General features: G+C 38.0%; 1 protein-coding gene across 18 annotated transcripts in view; it reads right to left on the reverse strand.

Annotated features, from left to right (window-relative positions):
- Window positions 1-22,331, reverse strand: part of PPFIA2 (PPFI scaffold protein A2) — a 548,204-nt gene that overhangs the window by 209,308 nt on the left and 316,565 nt on the right. For all 18 annotated transcript variants that reach the window (XM_089307514.1, XM_089307512.1, XM_089307509.1 and 15 more), the window contains one exon: window positions 237-338. In XM_089307514.1, coding sequence (XP_089163640.1) covers window positions 237-338 — 102 coding nt within the window. The remainder of the gene's footprint in view (window positions 1-236; window positions 339-22,331) is intronic.

Genomic DNA, 22,331 nt, shown 5'->3' on the forward strand with positions numbered 1-22,331 from the left:
TAAGAACATTTTCTGAGGCAACATAGTGATTTAGTAGCCGACGCTATAATTTAGGTTTCCGATCTTGTTTTGGATTTTGTACTGTATCCTCCTTTAAGAACAGACTATGAGTTGGTGCCTGCTTAAAGTATTCCCCAAGTTTGTAAATTCTTATATTTTCTTTCTGTGCATAGATGGCATGTAAAGTGCTGAATTACACAGGGAATTAAATGCAAGAAGAGACAATTTGTACTTACTCTTGTATTGTTTCTTTCAGCTTTAAGTTCAGAAATTTCTTCTTCCTTTTCAAGAAGTTGTTCCCTGCAGGCATTCAATTCTTTCGTCAGTGCAGCAAATTCCTGCAAGAGGAGGGAAAATATTTGAAGACATGTTGAAGCAGAAACAATTAATTTAAGTAGGAAGAACAAAATTTAAAAGTTGTACTTTTGAATGAAAAGAACAGAGAAAAATGAACTTGTTTGTCAGAAAATTTATATTGCTATTACCAGAGTATCTTGATTTCTTTGTATAAAAAGAATGTTGATCCGTGGTATTATCATATGCATTTTATTATAATATGCTGCTTATAGAGGCTTATAAAATATTTTTGAAATGCATAAGATACATCACACTGAGTTTAACATTAGTATGATAACTTATTGCTGATTAGTTCGGAAAGTTTTGTGAACAGATTACAAATATCACACTTTATTTTCTGCTCAGCAATGTTCGCACAGATGATAGTAAATCATCAAACTAGCAATAAAAATCCTACTGAATGTACACTTGGAAATTAAGAAATCTATTTGTGGGGCCAGCGCCGTGGCTCACTTGTTTAATCCTCCGCCTGCAGCGCCGGCATCCCACATGGGCGCCGGTTCTAGTCCCAGTTCCTCTTCTTCTAGTCCAGCTCTCTGCTGTGGCCTGGGAGGGCAGTAGAGGATGGCCCAAGTCCTTGGGCCCCTGCACCCACGTGGGAGACCAGAAAGAAGCACCTGGCTCCAGGCTTTGGATTGTCACAGCACTGGCTGTGGTGGACATTTGGGGAGTGAACCAACGGAAGGAAGACCTTTCTCTCTGTCTCTCTCTCTTTCTCTCTCACTGTCTATAACTCTACCTGTCAAAATAAAATTAAAAAAGAAATCTATTTGTTAACAAAATGAAGAAAAGGAAATCTACCCAAATTTTAAAATTAATAAGTATGTCTAAGCTTGAATAACATTATTTAAAGCTTTCTTAGTAATCTGTATATATTTCAGTCTTCTGAAAGGTGAGTTCCATGTGGACAGGGGCTCTGACTTGTTCACTGTTGTATGAGCCATGTCTACAGGGCAGTGGGTGCTACATTAATGTTTATTTCCCATAAATGAAATGAATCATACTGTTGCCAAGAAGTTAGTTTTAGAGTAACCCCACCTTTATATGGTGAATGACAGCTTGAAGAACTTGTCAAAAGCTTCCTTTCTCAAAATGGAATCATTGGATACAGGTATGTTTATGCCCAGAAACAACTGCTTAATAAAAAGGCCAAGAAATCTAATTAAGCTATATGGCTTCTGGAGTATATAAATATATATTTACAATTTTACAAAGTGGTAAATAGACGTATATTTTGATTAAAACCTTTAGAGGCATTCTTAGTAATAAAATTGATGCTTATCCATATGTAAGTACTTGGGAAAACTTGGCTCCAGGCTGAGAGGCACTCTAAGATCAAAAAGGAAAAACAAAATGCGGAAGACAGGTTTAGTTAACTGATCCCTCCACAAAGACAAATTTAGCAAAATGTTCATGCATATGATGATTATGCAAAACTAGGGAAAGTTTGGAGGTTTATATTTTTGTTTACTTCAAACTACTTATTTTGCTGAGTTTCTCTGAATGGTTTCAACCCAAGTGAGTACTTCAAAGACCTCGCAGTAGACTCTAGGGCTTGCAATCTAGATGAAAGATTTCATTGTTGCATTTTGGCTGACATTACAGATAAATGTTTTTTTCCTCTGATTTTCGCATGTTTAAATGTCACTGGTATTCACTAAGTATATTATTGGAATGGAAATAAGCAACAAGTAGAAAATAATAAACCCTTCTCAAAAAAAAGAAACTTTGTTCATATACAAAATAGTTTTGACAGAAAAAAAAACTGCCGTAACTATGAATGGTCTTCAAGTAGTTTATGGAAAATGAATATTACAAAAAAGCTATGTATAGATTTCAAAAATTTTGGGCTCTAAAATAATTTCTCAGTTGCTCTTTGAAATACTCTCATATTTTAGATTGTATGTTAACATGTAAGTATTTAAAATATCCTATACCCAAACATATATATATATAAACTATATATATATGTATATATTATACTGACAACAAAACTATAGATCTGATTTGCATTTTTTTAAGATTTGTTTATTTATTAGAAAGGCAGAGTGTTTGTGTGTGTGAGAGAGAAAGAGAGAGAGAATCATCTTCGGGTTCATTCTCCAAATGGCCTCAATAGCCAGGGTTAGTCTAGGACAAAGACAGGAGACAGGATCTCTACTGGGTATCCCACATATCGGGCAGGGACATAAATACTTGAGTTATCTTATGTTGCTTTTCCAGGCACGTTAGTAGGCAGGTGGATGAGAAGTGGAGCAGCTGGGACGTGAACCAGCACTCCCATATGGGATGCCGGATCATGATGGGAGGATTAACCTTCTGTACTACCACTCTGGCCCCCAAATCAGTATGTTTAACATATGCCCCAAAGCATGTATCTGTCTGTAGCTTTCACAAGATTTAGCTTGTTATTCATACAAAGAAAGTATTTCAGAATTTTAATATTAAATATGTTCAGGTAGTTTCATATTTGAATGATTCCTGTGGGTTTTTTTGGTGCCTTTCTATATGTTGCTTTTGTCAAAATTCTCTGGAATGAGGAAATAGTCTTTTGTGCTTAGAGAAGTAGAGACAATATAAATCTCTAACTGCACGGAAACAATGATGTATTTGAAACAGAAGGACGGACAGTCAGGATGTTACTGATGACAGACATCTGCACATTTCTCTTATCATGGCATGGCCTCTGAGCAGGCTGTTTAGTGAGTCCGTGTATGAAGATCAGTCTTACAGTTACTAACTTCCTACCAAATTTCAGGCACTCTTTTCACATTCATTATCTCAACTTGCTCCCTAAATACCTAGTAATGCAGTCTCATTTCCATCGTACGGCTGCAGAAATGGAATTACTAAGATGCAATTCTAAGTCCATAAAGCTCACAAGACATAGGGAGCAAGTAAGCTCTGAGCATAACCCCCCATATTACAAGTCCACTGCTTTTCTCTCGTGTCATTTTGAACCAGGTTGTTCATCTGGTTTATATGAAGAATAAAAAAGAAAGGAAGGAGAATGAGTGAGGAAGGAGGGAGAGAGGGAAGGAGGGAAGTATCACGTTCTCATATTTTATCTATGAAATATATGAATTCTGTTTCTTTGCATAAAAATAAATGGAGATAAAAGAAAAGTTTGTAGAAAATGGGATAAAAAGTTAAGCTTATTTTAGTGTAAAGCATTTCTGAAATGCAGGCACAGATTTTTTTTTAGGATTTCTTTTTAAAGATTTATTTATTTATTTATTTGACTGGATGAGTGACAGAGACAAAGAGGGAGAGACAGAGACCAAAAGATCTTCCAACCACTGGTTCACTCCCCAAATGGCCACCAAGGCTAGGGCTGGGGAAAAGCAATACCAGGAGCCCAGTACTTTTTTCCAAGTCTCACATGTGGACGTCAGGGACCCAGGTATTTGGGGCCTTTACTGCTGCTTTCCCAGGTGTGTTAGCAGGGAGCTGGATGGAAAGCAGAGCAGCCGGGACTTGAACCTCCTCTGATACAGGAGGCTGGGATTGCAGGAGGCAGCATCAAAACACCAACAACCCCCTCCCCCACATTTTTTTTTTTCTATAATATGTACTTTTCATGAACTTTTTGAAGATTCTGATACGACTCAGATTTAGAATGCCCTTGGCAGTCTCTGTTTCCTTATTTACATTAAATATTACTGGGGCTGGTGCTGTGGCAGAGCAGGTAAAGCAGCCACCTGCAGTGCTAGCATCCCACATGGGCACCGGTTCTAGTCCCAGCTGTTCCACTTCCAACCCAACTTTCTGCTATGGCCTGGGAAAGCAGTCGGAGATGGCCCAAGTGCTTGCACCCTTGTACCCATGTGAGAAACCTGGAAGAAGCTCCTGGCTCCTGCCTTTGGATTGGCACAACTCCGGCCATTGTGAAGATGTAGGAAGTAAACCAGAGGATGGAAGACCTCTCTCTCTCTCTCTCTCTCTGCCTCTGCCTCTCTCTAACTCTGCCTTTCAAATAAATATGGAAATCTTTGAAAAAATAATCATTACTATAATTATCTTAAACAATCTCTTGTAATTAAGTCCCAAGGGAACTAATACTAGGAGGTTGCAGGTAGGATATTACTTCCACAAAGGACAACATGTACTGGACGACAAGTACATACATATGTGGGACTGCAATAGACGCTAATATATCATATGGAGTAAACCATCCAAACTTTTACACTTGTCCTCTGACATTTCTCTATTCTCTAAATACTGCTCCATGCTCACTGTCAACATGAACTGAGTCTTCCATCATCTTATAAACTAGTAATAACATCAAATACAGCTCACATTGAATGGGTCCTCATGATATGCCAGATACTTTACTCAGCAATCTATATAGATGCTCTCATTAATTTTAGTAATACATGCCATGATCTATTGAAGTGATGCCATTTGCCCAAAGTTTTACACTTGGTGTTGGAACTTGGCTTTGAATCCAGAACATTTATTTCATTCTGGGCAATTACTGTAGCATTTCCCCCTCTCTGGCCAGAGGTTTTCTTCCAATTTTTTTTTTTTTTTAGTTTTTATAAAAATTATATTTTTCCCAAGCTTGCAAAACTTTCAGGACTTCTTACTACCAAACCCATCAAATTGGCCAACTTGCAGCTCACTAGGCTAATCCTCTGCCTGCAGTGCCGGCACAGTGGGTTCTAGTCCCGGTTGGGGTGCAGGATTCAATCCCCGTTGCCCCTCTTCCAGGCCAGCTCTCTGCTATGGCCCGGGAAGGCAGTGGAGGATGGCCCAAGTCCTTGGGCCCTGCACCCGCAGGGGAAACCAGGAGAAGCACCTGGCTCCTGGCTTCGGATCAGCGCGATGCACCGGCCGCAGCAGCCATTGGAGGGTGAACCAATGGCAAAAGGAAGACCTTTCTCTCTGTCTCTCTCTTTCACTGTCCACTCTGCCTGTCAAAAAAAAAAAAAAAAAAAAAAAAAAACCACCATCAAATTTAAGTAAACTTTTCAAAAGTTCGGACCATCCAAACCATGGCCTTTTCACAATTAATTAGTTTTACTAGTCACAGAACCATGGGAGCGACCATTTTGGACAGGTGGCACTTTGTTTTGCTGTGTTTCTAGTTATGCATTTTGTATGAATTGTTTAGCTTTTCCTTATTTTTAGGTTAGGATATTAAAATTAGCAGTAATGAATAACTTGCTTAAGGTTCCACAGCTAACAATTATGCACTCTGATTTAAAAACTCTGCAATTTCTGCAACTGAAAAAGGAATATCTTTCATCAAATTTATCAACCATCCCAATTTATAACTACGCACCCACCCATATATTACTGGGCAGCTATCATCTATCAGACCCTGTACTAAATGCTAAATGTATATATAATTTGAGCATAGATGTTGCATTCAACGACATAAAATTTTCAGAATTCAAATTTTAGGTCTATCAGAGATTTTTATCACTAATGAATACCTCAGAAGCCAACAACAAAGTGCCACACACAGAATACTGCTAGTTTACTCAGCTATAAAACAGAATGAAATCCTGTCCTTCACAGCAAGGTGGATTCAACTGGAAGCCATTATACTTAGTGAAAATAAACCAGTCTCTAAAAGACAAGTCGCATATGTTTTCCCTGATCTGCTGTAACTAATACAAAAGAATATAATGTATATTAGTGAAATTGACATTTTGAGAATTTATTTACTGCCCTTTTCTCTACTGTCATGGAACAGTGGGGTTGTTTGTTTGTTTGTTTTACTTTTGTTGAATTCTTTACTTAATGAAAGGTTAATCTTATGATCATAAAATAAATTGAAAGCATGTCATTGTAAAAATTAAAAGAAAGGATAAGAAAGGAAGGAAGAGGGAGGATGGGGCAAAAGTGGGAAGGAGGGTAGGAAAGGAATTATCACTATGTTCCTAAATCTGTATATATGGAATACATAAAATTGGTTCACCTTATATGAATAAAAATTGTTAATAAATAAATAAATAAAAGAATAGTGCTAGTTTATCCTCCTGGGGATACTGCTGATTTAGCTGTGACCCTGCCCCTGGAGCCTACTGCTGAGAAAATCTATCTTCTGCATCTACTCCCACAGATTTCTCTTTCCTTATTCTATTTCCACCTATATGCCTTCTCATTTCTCTTTTTTCTGTATATTTCAAATATTGTCCTTTCTGCCTAACTAATTCACTTTTCTAAATAATCAACTTGCCTTTTTAATGCTCTGATACGTCACTGCATTACTTTATAATACATGCATTATGTGTTTACCTTCCCCCAAAGAGTATGAACCTCATTTATTTTTATATCCTCTAGCCTTATAAGGCATAATTCTTGAAAAAATTAGCACTCAACAAATCCTTGTTGTAGTAATAAATGAATTGTGTCCTCTCTTTAAGTTTTTGACATTAACATCAAAATAAGTTTAAATTATATTATTAGATTTCTGTTTCTGAGTAATTATGCTTTATATAACAAATATGATACCTACTTTATACTAAATCGGTCTCTCCTATCTGAAATATACAATACTATATTCTGTAAACAATGGCATCATTTTATGCCATGTTTTATTGTATGTCTAAAGTGATATAGTGATTATGTAAAAAATATTAAATTCAAAAAAAGTATTCAGAGTAGGTGCCAAAAGGGAGTGGTGTGCTCTCCCCCACCTCTTTCCCTTCTACCAACCTCTTTTCTGGCAACAAGGCTGGAGATCAAAATTGAATATTTTGTTTTAAAGATTTATTTACCTACTTGAAAGTCAGAGTTACACAGAGAGAGAAGGAAGGGCAGGGAGAGAAAGAGAGAGAGAGAGAGAGGTCTTCCATTTACTGGTTCACTCCCCAACAGGCCACAATGGCCAGAGCTGTGCCAATCTGAAGCCAGGAGCTTCCTCTGGGTGCAGGGGACCAAGGACTTGGGGCATCCTCTACTGCTCTCCCAGGCCATAGCAGAGAGCTCAAAGAACTGAAGGAGAATGCAGACATTGAATGAAGCTAGGAAAACAACATGGGATATGAATGAGACATTTAGCAAAGAGATAGAGGTCTTGACAAATAACCAAATGAACAGAAATATCGGAAGTGAAGAACTCAACAAGTCAAATGTACACTTGAAAGTCTCAATAACAGACTAGATAAAGCAGAAGAAAGTCTGCCTCGAAGATAGGCCATTTGAAATATCCCGGTCAGAAAAAAAAGAAGGAAAGAATAATCAAGAATGAAGACAGCCTCTTTAAACACTATTAAAAAAATCAATTATGGAAATCTTTAAGAGAGAAGAATGATGGTATAGAAAACCTGTTCACTGGTGCCGCAGCTCAATGGGCTAATCCTCCGCCTGCGGTGCCGGCACACTGGGTTCTAGTCCCGGTCGGGGCGCTGGGTTCTGTCCCGGTTGCCCCTCTTCCAGACCAGCTCTCTGCTGTGGCCCAGGAGTGCAGTGGTGGATGCCCAAGTGCTTGGGCCCTGCACCCCATGGGAGACCAGGAGAAGCACCTGGTTCTTGGCTTCGGATCAGCGTGGTGCGCCGGCCGCAGCACGCTGGCCACGGCGGCCATTGGAGGGTGAACCAAGGGCAAGGGAAGACCTTTCTCTCTGTCTCTCTCTCTCTCTCACTGTCCACTCTGCCTGTCAAAAAAATTAAAAAAAAAAAAAAAAAGGAAACCTGTTCAATGAAATAATAGCTGAAAACTTCCCCAATTTGGAGAAAGATAGAAATATCTAAGTACAGGAGTATCATAGAACCCCAAATAGACAAAGCAGAAAAGATCTTCATTATGATAAATTATAGTCAAACTCTCAAAAGCACACAGAGAGAATTCTAAAATCTGTAACAGAAAAATGCTTAGTCATGTTTATGAAAAATCTCAGATGTTTTAATAGAAACTTAATGGATCAGGAGGGAATGAATTAACATATTGCAATTTCTAAATGAAAATAAATGCCAACCCAAAATAATTTACTCAGAAATCTTATCTCTCATAAATGAAGGAGAAATACAGACATTCCAAGACAAACAAAAACTGAAAGAATTCATCATCACCAGACCATTTATACAAAAAAGATTCTTAGGAGACTCAGATAGAAGTAAATGATCATGAAAATATGTGGAAGCATAAATCCCATTAGAAAAAGAGTAAAGAATAAAACTAAAAAGAAGAAATTTTAATAATGACCAGTCTAATCCATTACTTATTAGCAATATTTTTGAGTGTAAATGGACTAAACTAACCAACAAAAACATGTATACTGACTGAATGGATTAAAAAGACCCATTGTGCTTTTGAAAAACTCACTTCACCAATACAGCTACACACAAACTGAAAGTGAAAAGACAGAAAGACTTTTCTGATCTTTGTCATTTTAACAAAGGGGTCTACAGTTTGCCTCCAAGCTAGAAAAGACCAGCTATAATGCTGAAGTTCATTGTCCAGAAAGCATAACGCTGTGACATAAGTAATTGTGCTGAATACAAAGATAACACAATGAATGATAGCATGTATACTGAAAGAAAGTGACTGAGGGGGATGTAAAAATGAAAATATTTTCTATTTTTTTAGTGCTTTGGACCTATTATTCTCAATGATTTGTGCATTCAATTTTATAATTTGTGGTTATTTATCACATTGGTTATATATATTCTTTTTTGAGAGGTGGAGAGAAAGTGATGGAGGGAGGGAGGAAAGGAGGAAGGGAGAGGGAGAAGAAAGGGAGAAGAGAAGGAGGGGAGAGAAGAGGGGAGGGGAGAGGAGAGGAGAGAGTAAGAGCAAGAGAGTGAGATCCTATATGTCAGTATACCCCCAAACGCATGTAATGACCAGGGTTGGGTCAGGGTCAAAATTGGAAGCTGGGAACCCAAAGGTCTACCACATGGGTGTCAAGGGCTGAATCACTTATGCCATCATCTGCTTCCTCTCATGATCTGCATTGGTAGGAAGCTGGAATTTGGAGCCTGACTTGGGAATCAAACTTACGATGTCTGATACGGGACACAGATCTCTTAGCTGGAGTCTTACCTTGACCTCAAATGTCATTCCTCAGATGATGCTGTTAGAAAAGTATTTACATAATATTTTCCGGCCCCATCTCCCCCAGATCCATAGCCAAATAGATTTGAGAAATGATATATATTTTACATTTTTACTCTTAGAAATTTCCTACAGGTATCAGATTACAAGAGATTTTGAAAAAAGTTCATTTGGGGATAAGCTACCCAGATTTCTATCTATAGACAAATGGATAAATTTTATGTAGTAAATCACATTATGGGGTATTGTACAGGGGGCAGAATAAATAGGCTAGATATTTATATAGCAACACAGAAAAGTTTCAAAAATACAATTTTCAGTGAATGAGGTAAACAGATCATAACATACAACAAAGTATTATCAGATAATGAAGGCAGCTAGGGGCAAATGTTGGAAGAAACCTTCACTTGTATTTTCCCATGTCCAGATTAAAAAGAGTCTATGAGAAGAGCTGTGTTTGCTTTGAATCACTGAGCCAGGAGGAGTCGATTAGTTACCAGCTGAAAATGATATTCAACTACTTTTCAGACTAGTCATTTTGTCCCCCAGTTATAGTCTGCCAAATTCTTACTTTTCCCAACAAACAAAATAACTTACCACAGAATGTATTTCTTTTTCTTGGAATTTTAAAGAGTGGTCAGGATCTAGAACACACAGTGCCATAAAAGAACCTTAAGTTAGACCAAAGGGAGTGGTGCCCCGTTCTCAGCATACATTCCCTTGTATCTCTCACACTCCTGTGAGTTCTCCCTCTGCCTAGGACACTGTTCTACACGGTATGAACATCACAATAAAAGAAGCAATTGAAGGCCTCTGCTCTTGACATGTTTATATGCATTTATGTATTCACTGCTCAAATTAGTTTTGCTTTGGAGTGAATTTTTTCTGACCACATCAATCCTTCTCAGTACAATTTCAACTCATGATGTAGAGTAGTTTTTCCTTGGGGAAAAAAAAGGAAAATAATTTTTTCCTGTTACAATATTACAAAATTTGAAGGTAGCATTTCTTAAATACCAAATATGTCATCTAATTTCTGTGCAGCCCCACTTTTAATTTCAAGTCTCGTAAATTGCATAAATTTGAAGTCCCTCTGTTTCAGAGAAGTTCCTACACTTTTCTTCTTTTCACCATTCGCAGACCATTTCCTCTTCTGCAGCATCATTTCTGGGTACTAATTACATACTAGGGATGTTGTTAGGAACTTCGTTTGTCACACCATTTATTCATCATGATGGAACTCTTACACAGGTGAGAAAACTAGATAAAAGAGACTGAGTAATGCTAGCAAGGGCCATTCTAGTATATGGCAATTCCAGTGTTGGTACGTACCAACTTCCTCCAAGTGAGTGACATCCCAGAGCAAAGGTAACCTACCTTTGTATTTTTTTTTTATTTTTATTTTTGACAGGCAGAGTTAGACAGTGAGAGAGAGAGGGAGAGAGAGAGAGAGAAAGGTCTTCCTTCCGTTGGTTCACCCCCAAATGGCTGCTATGGCTGGCGCACTGCGCCGTGCTGATCCAAAGCCAGGAGCCAGGTGTCTCCTGCTGGTCTCCCATGCGGGTGCAGGACACAAGCACTTGGGCCGTCCTCCACTGCCTTCCCCGACCACAGCAGAGAGGTGGACTGGAAAAGGAGCAACCAGGACAGAATCCGGTGTTCTGACCGGGACTAGAACCTGGGGTGCTGGCGCCACAGGCGGAGGATTAGCCTAGTGAGCCGAGGCGTCAGCCCCTTTGTATCTTAACAATGATTTCACCCTTGTGTGCTGCTATTTGAGCTAAGATGAGCTTGAGTGATTGGCAATCCATGTGTCTGAACTAATATCTCAAATGATAGTCAATGGTTTGTTTCCAATCAGCTTAATGTAAAGCATTGTTTCTTATTCTATCTGCATGTCTTATTGCCATAGTGAAAAAATATGAAGGCTGGGCCTGGTGCTATGGCGCAGTGAGTGAAGCTGCTGCTTGCAGCGCTAGACTCCCACATGGGGGCTGGTTCAAGCCCCAGCTGCTCCATTTCTGACCCAGCTCCCTGCTAATGCACCTGGGAAAGCAGCAGAGGATGGCCCCAGTGTTTGGCCCCTGAACCCACAAGGGAAGCCCTGAAGAAACCCCTAGCTTCTGGCTCCTAGCTTCAGCCTGGCTCAGTCCCATCTATTGCGGCCACTTGGAGAGAGAACCAGTGGATGGAAAATCTCTCTCACTCACTCTCTGTCTCTCCCTCTTTCTTTGTCACACTGCCTTGCAAATAAAGAAAAAAAAAATCTTTAAAAAAATGGAGGTAAAGGATAGATTCACTCAGTTCTTGTGCCTACTTAACATTCAAGAAGGATATGCTGGGAGGGAGAAGACAGCTTGAATAGGTTCAGAAATCCCCCCGTCCAGCCTTCTCTCCAACTCCTACCTCCTTCTACCTGGTAAATCACCATGGCCCACCGGGCTGCCCATCCTCGGACAGATGAAGAATATTCTACTTTCATGCATGCTCATCCTTAAGTTCATTTTTTATGCTTAATATTATATATAGAATGACTGAAAGAGAATGCTAAATTCCCTGGCACATTTCAGATGGGTTGCTTATTTAAGGAGGTTTGCTTGGGAAGAGGGATGTATTACTTTTTTTTTTTTTTCATTGACTAGATGCATGAAAGGCCTTGATACTATAGGTGAATCTGCAACTCAGGCAGGAGGTCGAGAGAAGCTGCATGACAAGAGGGAAACTCAGTCTTTCAATCGCAAGTCAGCAGCAGCACACAGGCTCCAAAGAAATCTCAGATAATCCATTCATCTTCATTATGACTCTAATGCTCTTTACCTTTCAATTAAACCTGCTTTCTCTAATTGTGTGGGCCATTAATTAATGAGCTGGCAGTGGACTTATTTCTGCAGCCTTAAATTGGAATAAGTATTGGATGAAGAATCATGAGTGTAAACCAGTCTAAGAGAGGAGAGAAAAAAAAATAGTGAGTTGGAATTCAGCTTCATTAAACACCGCCAACACTCACCAACCACAAAAAAGCCTCCTTTAAGTTTATTTTCTAACCATTTGTGCAAGTCAAAAATAGCTCTCAGGAGAGCATATGGCATGGAAACATGCTGATTTGACCATCTAGCATTTAAATTAGACAAAATTAACTGCTTCAATGTTTTTATAATGACTTCCATAGGCTGTGCCCCCCATTTACTGTATTTTGGGGTTTTCTTTTTTAAAAAATTCCAAACTCTTCTAGGCATTCTATTTTAATAGTGGGAAGCATTAGATTTTAAATCAGTATTTCTTTGGAAATAATTATACATAAATTTACATATACAAAGGTACATATCTCCTTTCTGAAACTGCAGGAAATACTCCCTAGAATAGATTAATAATAATTGAAGTATTACATTGGAGAGATGAAAACAAAGCAACAGAATACTTAATGTATGCCTTATTCTTTATACACATACACACACATATGTCAGTATATTAGCTGGTATAAATTCACAAGAGTTTTTAGAAATCTGGTTTGGAAATCACTTAGTTTGAAAACAATGTCTTTGCTTCATAGAAATAAACATTTTTTCATTATATCATTATATATATGAATTTGTTTTGCTTTATTAGGTTATATAATCAAATGTGGTGTTAATGACCTCTGTTCTTATAATTGCCTTCCAGAATGACATGAGCCCAAGGAAAGCTGTCATCCAAAATTACTGTGTGAAACAGCCATGTCTCATGGTCTGCCCAGGGCTACAGAGCTTGAAGGCAGAGTCGCCTGCATAACTAATACAATCTGACAGGCACAACTGGCCTGTTAGAATTTCCACATAACTTGTTGAGTAAGGCTTCCCAAGTTAAAAGGAAAATGAGATTTTAACTCCATGCAAATTATATTTTGTGCCTCTTTGATTTTTTATGTATCTATAATCTAATTAGATAACATTTTTTTTCTTTTCCCTAAAACTTCTTAATAGAAGATTATGTGAATGTATCATGGTGTCCTGGGGAATGAAAATATCTTTAAAATCCAACATTCTACAAAAGCTATTTTTTATGGTAGATGTATACATGGGTACTTGCCAACTTTTGTTTTCAAAATCTTTGAATCAGGGTAACTAGAATCTTCCACAAAGTCAATGTCCATTGAAATCAAACATAGGTGGTATCAGCCAGCCTCAGTCCATCTAACCTTCTAGCTGTGTTCCTACTGAATCATCCACAACATTCCCACTAAAAATATGTGCCTGTGTTATAGCTCATCTTCATTCTGCTTTGTGGACTCTATTTTTCCTCGTGTATATCAATGCATCTATATACAGCTGCTGACCCCGAATCTTAAAAGTCACCTGCTAGAGATGCTGCAGCTGTGTTGAGTGAATGTGGGCTGGCAGTGTCACTGCAGATTGGCTGGGATCATTTTTAGGGTGAACTTCAAGTATTCCAGTACCTTCAAATAGACAAGGCTGCTGGCGCAATACTATGTCTTCTGTGGGACCTATGTATTTTTGCTTTCATGGAGTCATTCATCTATAAAATACTACAAATTAATAGTTCTCCATTTAATTTTATAAGAAATTAAAGCACTCAGTAGGGCTCCCAACAAATATCATGAACCCTAGACGGTATACTCACTGTGACTAACAGTTAAATTGGTTCTATATTCTTACTTATGCATGAAAATCGTGTATGGCATGACCCGAACAGTACAAACTCAGAGTGAAACAGCTAGAGTCATATCTTGGCCAGTATCAATGAACTTTTAAAGCCTCAGTTGTCTGGATAATGAAAGTATAAGTATCTTCTAATAGGATTGGTATATGCTATAAGGAGACCCCTAGTATAATCTTGAGTACCATATATCCTGGTTATACTAGATGTCAATAAATGAGAAATACTCAGTAATTTTTAAGTCATGGGTGGTTATTCTGCAGAGACTTTTGATTTCTTCTAGGACCTATTTTTCCCTTTTAGGATGATACACTTCATTAGAGGCTTCCAGGCACACAAAATCATGCAGCATTTCTCATTAATGATAACTGAAATATACCTCCAGATTTTCAAACTTTGAAACCCATATACATAAATAAATCTCACTGTTATTGTCTTTTTAATTTGGAAATCCCTAATGTTGGTCCTAGCTGTAAATCAGGAACAGCAGGATTACCTCAAGAGTACAACAAATAAGAGAATGCTTCACTGTATTATTAGTGGACAAGCATGGTAGAAGTGATAAATATCAATGTGATAGAATAAAAATAATAGACATGTTTTATAAGAGCTTTTCATTTGACTATTGTTTATAGCCTTTGCCTATATACCTGCTGAATGATGGTCTTTTAACTTCTTATTTATTGAATTCTTTTTTCAAAAATTTTTTTATTTATTTGAGAGGTAGAGTTTCAGAGAGGGAGAGACAGAGAGAAAGGTCCTCCATCTGCTGGTTCACTCCCCAAATGGCCACAACAATAAGAGTTGAGCTATCTGAATCCAGAAGCCAGGAGTTTCCACTGGATCCCATACATAGGTGCATGGGCCCAAGCACTTGGGCCATTTTCCATTGATTTCTCAGGCCACAGCAGAGAGCTGGATGAGAAAAGGAGCAGCCAGGACATGAACTGGTGCCCAATAGGGATGCCAGCACCACAGGTAGAGGCCTAGCCCTCTATGACACAGTGCAGCCTCAACATTGAACTCTTCATCTAAAAAAATGTGCTATCTCAAAAATCAGAGAAAAAATGTTATTGTATCCCTTTGCTCCTGTACTTCATAAATTCTTGCTGATAAAATAGATTTTTATTACCTAAAACACATCAAATTTCACTTTACTTTATTCATATCTATAAAGATACAAACTATGAGAACATTGTTTGGATGTCATAAACTGTTCTTAGAAGCCCCTTTACACACAGGTCCCTGACTTTATCTCCTATCACTATCTGCACACCCCTCTGATTGCATCTATTACCTTTATCCAATGGCTCATACAAATCTCAAGATGTTATCCAGTGTTTCAAATGGCAGCATAAGACATACTTGGGAAGGTTTCAGTGAGGTTTTGTGTTGGTTACTACATGATGCTGTTTAAGGTGGCCCTACAAGTCTGGCCAGTATCCAGGTGATAACATGAAGGTTTTTATAGATTCCCATTGCCAAGAAAGAAGGATGGACCTTGATGGATGGGCATTCCCCTTGGACTCTATCTCTGTTTGAATCACCTCCTTCCAAAATCCTGTACCTCTTTGTGGGGAGCAACCCGGACTAGACTAAGTTACTGGAATTAAGACTTATTCTATGCATCTGCTCTCCCACAATATGGCGCTGAGAAGGGAGAAACAGCTTCTACATAGCTGCCTCCAGTTCAACCAATAAACTGTAGGACCTGTTCCTGATTGGAGGAGAGCAGCGTACTCGGCTTGTGGGTAGCAGAGTTGGGATTGGTGGAAAAGGACTATAAAGGAGGAGAGAGACAACATGCACCAGGAACATCTAAGAGGAACACCTGTGCAGCCCCCGAGAGAGCTGGCCAGCGGTGTGCCGCTCCCCTGCGGAAGTGGGGAATGTGGCAGGGGGAACTGCCCTTCCACGGAGGTGGAAGGGACGGTAGCCAACCTGGGAAGAACCAGCAGCAAACCCGGGGAGGGCCGAGCAGACGAAAGAACAACGCAGGGTCCTGTGTCGTTCCTCCACGAAGACGGGGAGCGACACTCTTCATATTATTACTAGAACGGGAAAGAGAGCTGAACCCAATGGCTCAGAGCCAAGCAGGAGGTTAATCACCCCAAATTTTCTTTCTCCTTGCCCTGCTCCACCTTCTTTTCACTTTTCTCCAAACAGAAAGACTCCTCAATCTGGTCTTATTATATCAAATTTGTGAAAGAAGAGACAGGAAAAGATTCATAAATTCTAACCAAGGGACCAGGACATCTAGTTCTGTTGCCCAGTTAATGATCTTGTCCACGATCCTGATTCATCTTTAGGAAAGGAGAGGAAAAAAATATTTTGTCTCTATCGATGTCTAAAATATCTTTTCACTTATTTAATTCTTAAGTCATTTGGAAATTTATTAAAACTCAACATTTTAAGTACATTAGTAACATCACCTGGCCCAGTGAGCATTATACCTACAGCATTTCAAGGCTGAGTCATTGCCAACCAAACACTCTGTTGGCAGGAAAAGCCAATTTTCAATAGTTCTGACAGCATAAAGCAGGAGGCATGTTTGACAAGATGCTACGTATTAATTTAAAAGGCTTTAGCATCTGGTTAGGTAATACCTGCTGTGGAAAACACTCCCAAGCACACAAAATAGCATTCAAGCTGAATATTTAAAGCTCCAACAAAGCTCTAGCTCTAAACAAAACAAAGCAAAATTGCATCTCTCTAGAAAACAGCAGAGTTATAATTATATAACCAGAAGTATTTGGGCTACAGCACTGTTTGCTATTCACTGAGCTAAAATGTTATAGTGGGTGCAATAGAAATTTTGAAGTATATTAAAAGATATTGTCCCCTCATGGAGAGTTTTACCATATACAGCATTTCACAGAACTAGGCTCACAGATTAATACTTGGTGTTGTCACATGTTGTGCTATTACACAGTTAAGTTTGTCAGTGAGGGCATGGTAATGGACTCGAATAACAGAGAACAACTCAAAGGAAAGAAAGCTGGTAAGGCTCTCCAAGTCCTCTCTTTCTGAAAGGATCTCCTGAGCCCGCAGTTCTAGTTGACTGAAACTAGAGGAAGAGACAAGTGTATGTATATTCTGTAATTGTTGAAACATACTAACGTTACTTGATGCCAGAAATGTGCAAATGCTAGAATAGGCTGATTCCACGGAAATTCATAGATATTTTTAGAAAAATTGAATTTTCTGTGTAATTTACTGCAGAGAAGCAACTTGAGCTTATCAACTCAGTTTGGATAAAAGCTCTGCTTGGTGATTCTATTTTTCACTACAAATGAATAAATCAACATTTTGATCATTCTCCTATTTACTCCCCCAAATATTATTTGGTTCCTAACATAGAATAGATCTTGTACATTATTTTCAGACATTATCATGTACATGGTGAAAAGAACAAAATAATGAAAACTGTACAACTTGTACAATATACTGGGATAAAGTTTGTGATGGGGCTACAGCCAGGCTGCTCAGCACATTTTAACCCCATGGTAGGATCTATGTGTTTGGAGTAAGCACCCAAGATGAAATTTGAAAAACAAGTTAGCTGTACAAAACATTGGATGAATATTAATATTCTTCCAGAGAATAGCATGAATAGCTTTTTAAAGTCTAAAAAAGTCTAAACATTCCAAAGCTATAAAGCTTTCATATAAGAAACAAAAACAAGGGTAAATCACCTTGAACTTGGAATAGACAATGGTTTCGTTAATGATAACACCAAAATCTCAAGCAACACACATAAAAGCCAGGTAAACTGGGCACAACTGCAATGGACTAAATTGTGTTCAACAGTCATTCGGTTTAGATAAAATCATTAGATAGTATCTGGTAATAGTCTTTGATTCCTTACAAAAAGAGATACCAGAACTCTCTCCCTGTCATCTCAGACACAGTGAGAGGCAGCCTTCTGCATACCAAGAAGAAATCTTATCAGAAAGTGACCATGACAGAACCCGGATCTCAAGGTTCTAGACTTCAGAAATGTAAGAAGACAAATTTTTATTGTCAAGCCATCCAGTGTGTATTTTGTTATGGCAGCTTGAGCTAACCATTTCAACAAGAAAACTAAAAGCTTTTACCTTTCAGGGAGAATCATCAAGAAAGTGAAAGCTCACATATTGAGAGAAAAAAAAAATTCAAATCATATGAAGGTACTTCAAAAGTTCATGACAATGAATTTAAAGATGAGCATCTATTCATCCAAAATTTTTTGGGATTCATGCATAGTTTTTGTCATCACACAGATTTTCCATGAAATTTTTGAATTTGTATGTCAAATTATATATCAAAATGTAAATATCTAATAAAGGACTTTAGAATATTTGTTTAACTATTTCAACAGTATAATAAAAAGACAAGTAACTCCAGTTTCCCAAAGATATACAAATAGTCATTAAGCAGATGAAAAGAAGTCCAACATCAGTAACCATAAATCAAAAGCACAATGAAATATTTCACACACAACAGGTAGCTATAATTAGAAAGAAAACTAACAAGCATTGGTCAGGATGTGGAGAAGACTCATACACTAATGGTGGATATTAAAATAGTGAAACTGCTTTGAAAAATTAGCTGTTTCTCAAATGACAAAACATAGTTATCATATGATCCATAATTCTACTTCTAGGCATATATCCAAGACAACTGAAAATATATATCCACACAGGAACTTGTACGTGGATGTTCATTGCAGCATTATTTGTTATATCTAAAAGTGGAAATAACCCAAATGTCTAACAATTGAACAGTGGACTTAAAATATAGTATATCCTTTGTTTTGGTCTCTAATTATAGGTTTTGATATAAGAAAATTTAATACAAGGTACCCTCTTAAATTTTTTTCAGTACATGATATGTTATCCATGTGCATTATGTTATAGAGAAGATTTGCGGAATATACTTCTCTTGAATAGCTATAATTTCTTTTTTAAAATAAAAACATTCATTTTTTATTTATTTGAAAGACAAAGTTACAGAGAGAGGAGGAGATACACACACACACACACACACACACACACAGTGGAGGGGGAGGTTAGAAGGAGAGAAAATCTTTCATCCATTGGTTCAAATGGTACATTCCCCAAATGTCTGCAACTGCTGGGGCGAGATCAAGCTGAATCCAGGAGCCCAGGGCTTCTTCCAGGTCTCCCATGGTCTGCTGCTAGGCCATGGTCTGCTGCGTTCCCAGGCCATTAGCAGGCAGCTGAATAGAAATAAAAGTGGAGCATCTGGGACTCAAACCAGCACCCATGTAGGATGCCAGCGGTGCAGGCAGTAGCTTAATCCACTATGCCACAATGGTGGCTCTGGATAGCTATAATTTCATATTCATTAAACAACTCTCCAGATCTCATTTCTCCTATGCCCAGTAACCACCATTCTATTGTATATTTCTATTCCTTTGACTATTTTTGATGTCTAATATAGGAATAATCATGCAGTATTATTCCTTCTGTCACTGACATATTTCGAAAATTAACCTTGTCTTCCAGGTCCATCTATGTTGTCACAATTGTCAGGATTTTCTTCTTTTTTAAAGGATAAATAATATTTCATTGTATGTCTATATATGTCCTTATTTATTCATTTGTCAATGGAAATTTAGATTGTTTTCATGTCTTGAATATTTTGAATAATGTTGTGATGAACTTGAGAGTGTAGACATTTCTCTGAGATGCTGACTCAGTTATTTTGGATATGTACTCAGAAGTCCAGTTGTTGGATTATATGGTAACACTACTATAGTTTTTGAAAAATCTCTATAGCATTTCCTACAGCTACTGTACTATATTATAATCCCACCAATAGTGTAGAAGAGTTTCTTTTTTTACACATCACCAATACTTCCTATCTCTTGTTTTGCTGATAATAGCATTCCTAAGAGAGGTAAGGTGACATAAGAATATTTGGAGGTGATGGGTATGTTTATTATCTGGATTTTAGAGATGACAGCATTTGAATGTGTATATATATATATACATCTACCTCCAAATTCACCAAATTACAGATATTAATTAAGTACACATTTTTTTGCACATAAATTATACCTTAACATAGCTGAAAATATTTTTAATTAAATGTAAAATAAACATTTAATGGGAGACTACTCAACAATAATAAGAAATAAAGTAGTGGTGAATACTATAACATGGATTGGTATTCACAATTATGCTAAAAAGTCAATCATTAAGGGCCTTTAATACAACCCCATTTATGTATAATGCCCAGATAGTCAAATATATATAAAAGAAGGTGTATTGTTGGTTATCCACAGATAGATGGAGATATTGGAGGAAGTCTTGGCTGAGGAGTACTGGATTGCATTATGGGGTAATCAGCGTGTTCTACCATTGATTGAGGGGATGGAAGCACAGCTCTATGAATACCTTAAAGGCCAACAAGTTGCATTTTGAGTGGCTGAGTTAAATAGAATGTGAATAATATCTCTATAAAGATATCTTATAAAATTAGTTTACAATGAAGACAATAGAGTTTAAGCTATACTGAGTATTTTGGTCTTTGGGAAAAGACAATAAAATACATGGAAATGATTTAAACAGAGGTGAATGGCATTATCAGCTTTATCCTCCTTATGGACTTAGCAACAATCAAAGGCATCGATGCAACTACATTTCTAGAATTGCCAGTTCTACGGACAGATTCCAGACCTTGCTAAACTTGTCAAGGGAAGATCATTCTGGCACACTCTAATTAATCATTCAGCAACACAAAATATTAAAAACAAACAACAATTTACATAGGAAATATGCTGCTTTCTCTCTGCCTTTTTCCCTTTTATTCCCAGGGAACATCTCCTAATGTCTGCAGTATATTGCAGGTTGGTAAAAGCAAAAAGGAACTCAGAAGATTCTATTTTGTTGGGCAGCCCATTGTAAGATAAAATGTTCAAGAAGAAAATATCTAAACAATCATTCATCTATGTTATTAAGCTGTTCAACTCTTCGTAAGAAGTAGAAAAGATTCAACCAAGGTTAGACGTAATTCTTAACTACCATTTATCCCATAACTTATTCACTTATTTGTAAAACATGTCCTATAAATTCTGAATTGCCACATAAACAAATAATTTCATAAAATTGCACATAGATGGCAAAATATCAAATTAGGTATGTAACAAAATGGTTTTTACTAATTTTTATTGTTTGCCTGCAGCTTCCTCAAATAAATAACAGGAATGTTGAAACTTTGTCCTCCTTCACCTGAGAAAACATTGAATAATCCTCACACTCTTTTCCTTTTCTTTTTTTTTTTTTTTTTAAGATGTATTTATTTATTTTGAATTACACAGAGAGAGGAGAGGCAGATAGAAGGGGGGGGGAAAGAGAGAGAGAGAGAGAGAGAGAGAGATTGATTGAGGTCTTCCATCCACTGGTTTACTCCCCAATTGGCCTCAATGGCTGGAGCTGTGCTGATCCGCAGCCAGGATCCAGGAGCTTCTTCTGGGTCTCCCACACAGGTGCAGGGGCCCAAGGACTTGGGCCATCTTCTATTGCTTTCCTAGGCCATAGCAGAGAGCTGGATGGGAAGTAGAGCAGCCAGGAATCAACCAGCGCCCACATGAGATGCCAGCACTGCAGGCAGCGGCTTTACCCACTACGCCACAGAGCCAGCCCCACACTCTTTTCTTAGAGCAGCCTCATAAAATTCCTTGATGCTTCACTTTAAGCAGCAATTACTAATAGCCCTAACTGGCACCCAAGAAGGAAACTACAGGCCATCTTTCCCTGGAATTGTAGTATGTTTTATGTCTTCTTCAAAACATATAATGTAGCTGGGGCCAGCGCTGTGTTACAGTAGGTTAAAGCCCCAGCCCTCAGTGCTGGCATCCCATATGGGCACCGGTTCCAGTCCCCACTGCTCTTCTTCTCATCCAGCTTTCTGCTTTGGCCTGGGACAGCAGTAGATGATGGCTCAAGCTCCCTCCATGTGGGAGACCTGGAGGAAGCTCCTAGCTCCTGGCTTCTGATTGGCCCAGCTCTGGCCATTGCAACTCTTTGGGGAGTGAACCAGTGGATGGAAAATCTCTCTGTTTCTCCTTCTCTCTGTAACTGTCTTTCAAATAAATAAATCTTTAAAAATATATAACATAGCTGCTGAATATTCCTACATCGGAAAACAATGACTGATAAATTATTATATTTATTTGAATAAATCTCAAAGTAATGACTGACTTTTGCCCAGATTATGCAAAGAAATCAACACAGGAAAGTCACTTTATTTGGCTATTCTCTGAACTCCTTATTCCTTTTTAAAAATGTAATTAAGATAATCT

The sequence above is a fragment of the Oryctolagus cuniculus genome, chromosome 11, assembly GCF_051225735.1.
Source record: "Oryctolagus cuniculus isolate XC-2025 breed Fujian yellow rabbit chromosome 11, ASM5122573v1, whole genome shotgun sequence".
Lineage (NCBI taxonomy): Eukaryota > Metazoa > Chordata > Mammalia > Lagomorpha > Leporidae > Oryctolagus > Oryctolagus cuniculus.